The sequence below is a fragment of the Passer montanus genome, unplaced genomic scaffold, assembly GCF_014805655.1.
Source record: "Passer montanus isolate IOZ18808 unplaced genomic scaffold, ASM1480565v1 scaffold2, whole genome shotgun sequence".
Lineage (NCBI taxonomy): Eukaryota > Metazoa > Chordata > Aves > Passeriformes > Passeridae > Passer > Passer montanus.
The window spans coordinates 8,570,782-8,575,924 of record NW_024366591.1 but is presented as its reverse complement, the minus strand read 5'-3'; the positions used below and the strand labels follow the sequence as shown (position 1 = coordinate 8,575,924).

The 5,143-nt window shown below is 48.4% G+C and overlaps 1 protein-coding gene across 1 annotated transcript; it reads right to left on the bottom strand.

Annotated features, from left to right (window-relative positions):
- Window positions 1-1,991: 1,991 nt before the first annotated feature.
- On the bottom strand, window positions 1,992-4,530 carry MAP10 (microtubule associated protein 10). The gene has a single exon (XM_039707293.1). The coding sequence runs from the start codon at window positions 4,527-4,529 to the stop codon at window positions 2,097-2,099; it is 2,433 nt and encodes an 810-aa protein (XP_039563227.1). The 5' UTR covers window position 4,530; the 3' UTR covers window positions 1,992-2,096.
- Between the last annotated feature and the right edge of the window lie 613 nt (window positions 4,531-5,143).

Sequence of the window (5,143 nt, the reverse complement as noted above, 5' to 3'; positions counted from 1 at the left end):
GTATTTGAAAAGAAAAAAATAAGCTAAGCCATACAAGCATGATGCTGCAATTTTGTTCTAGTGTAATGTCTTCTATTGCCTTCCTAGGATGCATTTTTTGTCATTTTCATTCTTCTCTTGGTAAAATTATAAATGCTATTACACAGTAAACATTAGAAATGTTATTCCAAATAAAATTAGTTGAAAAGAGGTTAGTTTCATTGTTTAAACAAAAGAAATATTGCTCCTACCATATTTGCTTCTGGAAATTGAAAAGTGAAGATGGAATAGGGGATAGAAAAAAGACTGGAAATTTGCCCTTGAGTTTCAACCTGCTTGGTGCTGAAAATAAACTTTTATTTTTTAAATAAAATTTTCATAAATAATGTTCTTCAAATTGTGGACTTGTAGCATTAGCAACTCATTTAAATAGCCACACTATAAAAATGGTTGGTCAGCATTGTATTTTAATGACAGTTTTGCTCATGAGAAGTGCAAGACATTAGTCCATCAATAAAATCAGAATAATTGCCATATATAAATGACAGCCTGAATCCATGTGTATCAAAGAAGTCCATGGCATTGGAATAAAAAGGGAAAAAAAAATTGGTCTAAAATTGTAGCTGATGAAAGACACCCTAAATAAGATTTAGGAATTGCTCTGGCCAGAGATTCCTTTGGTATATAGGTAATTTCAGATGCTTACCTTTAGATTAAAAATATTACTAGTGGTTTTTAGGAAGTCAACACTAGATAGTCCAATACTCCTCACAGATGTTCATGCTTTAAATAGGAGAGGTGCTATCATTCCTACAAAATAAACACATAGTAGGAGGGAAAGGAAAATGCTCCTCCAAGATGTTAAAGTGTGAACACAGGCTCTTGCAATAAAGTACATGGAAAATTAAGTGAGAAATGAAAAAGTTGTGGCAAAAAACAGATTGTAAATTATAAAGAAAAGGGGAGTGGATAAATCTGTCATTTAACACTGAGGATAACTCTCCTAATTGATGAGATAGTTAGCAAGGTAAAGCTGACATAGGAGATGGACTACTCAAAGAGGGGGAAAAGGGGGTACATGAGACTAAAAACTAAGGCAGGAATTCAAGTAAAAAAAAACCTCTAAAATTTAGGATCAGCACATGGACTCTAGAAAAACCTCTGTAGTTAAACAGAAGACATTAAGTTCAATGATCAAACTGGAAGCCATAAAAAGCAAACCTGAAATCAAAAGCAGACATCAGTTCAACTATTTTAATGGCAAAGGAGACATGGCAAATTTCTCATTACCTCACATCTTTACATCATGACATAATATGCTCATTTGTTCCAAGTTTCTGGACTGTGGGTGCTGACCCCACCTTTCCCTAGAGTCACAGCATGCAATCAGGGAGTTGTGAAGCATTGAAGATTTACTATGCTCTTCCCTACTCCTTGCATACCCCTAGTCTTCAAGGTCAAGTAACTTCCATCCACCTCTTAAAGCTTGCCCAGATTATACAGATTTACTATCACCAATAATTCTTACACTATTCAATAATAAATTGTGGAAATCTGACTTAAATGAAACTTCAACCTAAGAAACTCTAAAAGGGCTCACCCAGTTCTGGTCACTGTATTTAGTGATGGAAAAGGGAAACAAACACATCATTATACTGACTAGCTGACAAAATTCTGTGATGCTACTGGCTGTGACTATATGTTCTAAGTAACAATTTCTAATGAAAAGGAAGCTTGGAAATTTTCAGGAGGAAAAAACCCTTTTGTTTGGTTAGGAATGGATTCTGTACTTGGCTGTTCTGGTAGCATGTTATTACTTCTACCCTGGACTACTTTTGTGGGTACTGGCTGCTTTTGCTGCTTCTGTATTCATTTCTGCTTCTACAGTAAGTTATGTTTCATGTGCTGTTTGGATTACCTTTGTGTTAAGATACTGACACTGAAGTCAGGCTGTAGACACCATTTATCAGAGATTCAAATAGTAATTTATTAAAAAAGTCTCATAACTAAATTCACTGATGTAATAAGTGTGCATGATAAAATTTAGTACAATCAAATGTAACAGGATTTACGAAGTTCAAATATGGTATCTTAATCCAGACAGTGAAAACTTATAATTACATTGTGTATCCTGGGAGTTTGTTGATTACAAGTTGACTGATGTCTTTGCACTGATTAGGGCCATGTAGTTTTTCCAGGAAATCATCTTCTTTGTCTGACCTACTGTTTTCCAGAACACTAAGTTCAAGATCAGACACGTTAGATGGCAAGTAAGAGCTAACTTGAGTTACTGACTGCTTTTGCCCTGTAGAGGTCTGCCCCTTTCCTGTATTCACATCAGTATCAGATTTAACTTGTTTGCTTCTCAGTGTAGATATTTCTTTAACATGTCGATCACCCCTGTTCTCTTCCTGACTCATCTGTTGGGCTTTCCACTCTCCATCTAATAATGATGCCTCCATCTCAGCAAGGTTAAGTGAATCAGCAGATTCAGCACTAGTTCCCATGCTGGTTTTAAAGTCACAGCTGCTCCTCAAAGACTGGACTGGAGATGAAGCTGAAGGAACTGGCACAAGATCTGAAGTACTTTGAGCTCTTTGACTTGTCTTTGAAATTCTGGACCTGCTGGATTCTGGCTCTGTATCTGACCTATCTTGCTTTGGTCTTTCAAGCCACAGAGGTTCAAGACTGCTCTCACGAACTTGTGAGTCTCTGCCTGTACACTCAGCGTTGGTGAAATCTTCTGAACAAATTGAGTTCTCTGGACTAGCGACAAAGTCATCAGAGTATATGAATTCAGAGTTGTTTTCAACACTCCTGCTGCGGCTTAGTTTATGACCACTTAAAACAGACACATCATCATGCTCCATGGTTTTCTGATGGATTAAGTGTATTGCATTGTTGTAACTTCCTTTTGCATTAGCATCTGATGGGAATGCTGCTGGGAGTTGAGCTTTTGAATACTTTTCCTCATGAGCAGATTTTAACAGAGTTTCCTCTGGTAAGGGGGCTGTAATTATTGAATCGTTCCTGGATAGACTTGCAATAGGCTGTTTCTGCAGGCCAGGGGATTTATCTCCTGTCACAGAAACTGACTCTGAGAGAGCACTGTTTTCTAATGAAGTCTGAACGATTTTATCCAACTGATTATTCCGCTTTGAACTGCCTCCTGTGCTACAATGCCTGCAAGACACCACATGCTGTTCTTCAGTATTTCTGACCAGTTTTCTCTTGGGTAAGGGGCTTCTCCCTTTCAGCATCTCCATTTGCTTTTTTCTGTACTGCTCCCTCCTTTCATGAATTATCAGCTTATCGGGGTTGGTCTGCTGCAGCCGTAGCCTCAGTGTATTTGTCAGCCCATACATCAATTTCTTTCTGGGAGGTCTGTTCTCCTTAGCTTTGCAGTTCCTTTCACAGGCTGGCTGTCCCTCAGGCTCAGCTTTCTTGGGTCTTCTCCCAACCCCAGAAGACTCTGGGGTGGTGGCCTTTTGACGGCCTTCTTTGAACGGAGGGCTGGTGACTTCACTGCTCCTGCATGGCCCCACAGGTGTCTCTGCAGGCCTCAGGGCAGCAGAGTGACCGGGGGGCCATGAGGCTGTGTCCTCCCCACTCCCCGGGGCCTGGTAGAGCCAGGCAAGATGGGGGTGGACAGCAGCAGCAGGCACAGCGCTGCGGGTGAGCACCGACAGCTCTGCCAGCAGGGCACTGAGCAGTGGCAGCTGCACCGGGGCGCTCTGGGGCTCTCGAGGGCTGGCGGGGTGCAGCAGCGAGGGCCCAGCACTGGGACGTGGTGGGCTGCGGCCCTTGTCCTTCTGCGGTCTCTGGGGCTCAACATGCTCCCACCGCCCTCTCGTTGCTGGCGGCCGCTGAGGCTCAGCCGGCTCACGGCTGTAATAGAGCAGCGGAGGGCAATAGACGTTGCCTTCCAGCTGCTCACCCTCCTCCTCCTCCTCCTCTTTCTCCTTCTCCTCCTCGTCTGGCGGTTCCGGGGTGGTGGCAGGCGGTGTGGCAGCGCGGGGGCTGGCGGGACTCGCCTCGCCGGCCCCCAGGCTGGTGAGGCGGTAGCGCAGGACCAGCTCCCCGACGGGGCGGCCCGCGGTGTCCCGCAGCGCGAAGCGGCCGCGGCGGCCGCAGGAGGAGGGCGCCCCGGGCCGCTGCAGCAGCTCGGCGGCGGGGGCCAAGGACACGGCGCAGCTGCCCAGCAGGCGGGGAGGTCCCGGGGCGAGCCCGGCGGGCAGCGCCAGGAGCAGGGCGCGGAGCGGGCGGCGGCGGAGCGCGGCGAAAAGCGAGTCCGGGCGCCAGCGGAACAGGCAGCGCTTGCCGCGGCCGTATGGGAAGAGCTGCCCCGCTCGCAGGGGCGGCGCGGCGGCGGCGGGGCGCAGCACGAGGGTGGGGAAGTCCAGGAGGCGCAGCGCCACGGCCGGGTGTTCCGCGGGTGCCGGGTGTTCCGCGGGTGCCGGGTGATCCGCGGGTGCCCGGAGCTCCGCGGGCCCCGGCTCCGCCACCCGCAGCGCCTCCACCAGCAGCTCCAGCGCGAAGAGCCGCTCCATGCCGGCCCGCCGGCGCCGCTCTCGCGAGAGGCCCGTGTGTGTGCGAGGGCAGGCGCCGCTCTCGCGAGAGTCGCGTCCCGCAGCCCGGGGCCCTCAGGGCTGCTCGGCCCCCCGTCCCACCGGCGGGGGTGTGCTCCAGCGGCTCCATGTGCCTCCAGCACCGTGTTGGCCGCCTGCCCTGGGGCTGGGTGGGGGGCAGCGGTTGCAGCCCACGGAAACAGGTGCTTCCCGGTGTCTGTCACAAGCGCCTGGTGTGTCGTGGCAGCAGCCGTCGTGCTCCTGCCCTCGGCTCTGAACACCCTGGTCGTGTGTTCCCCACTGTAGTTCTCCAGGGACTGGAGCTCAGGCGGGATGGCCCTGTGCTCCATCAGGCAGCGGGAGTGGTGTTTGTGGAGGGATTGAGGGACCTTAAACTGTTTCACATTCACAAGCTCATGGAATCACTTGGGTTGGAAAAGACCTCTGAGATCATTAAGTCCAGTCTTTGACCGGACACCACCACATCAACCGGACCATGGCACTCAGTGCCGTGTCCAGTCATGCCTTAAACACCTCCCTGGGCAGCCCATCCCAATATCTAATCACTTTCTGTTAAGGAATTCTTTCTAATGTCC

Bases quoted from the DNA above. Each gene is read 5' to 3' on its own strand.
- MAP10 (XM_039707293.1), bottom strand. From the start codon at position 4,529: ATGGAGCGGCTCTTCGCGCTGGAGCTGCTGGTGGAGGCGCTGCGGGTG.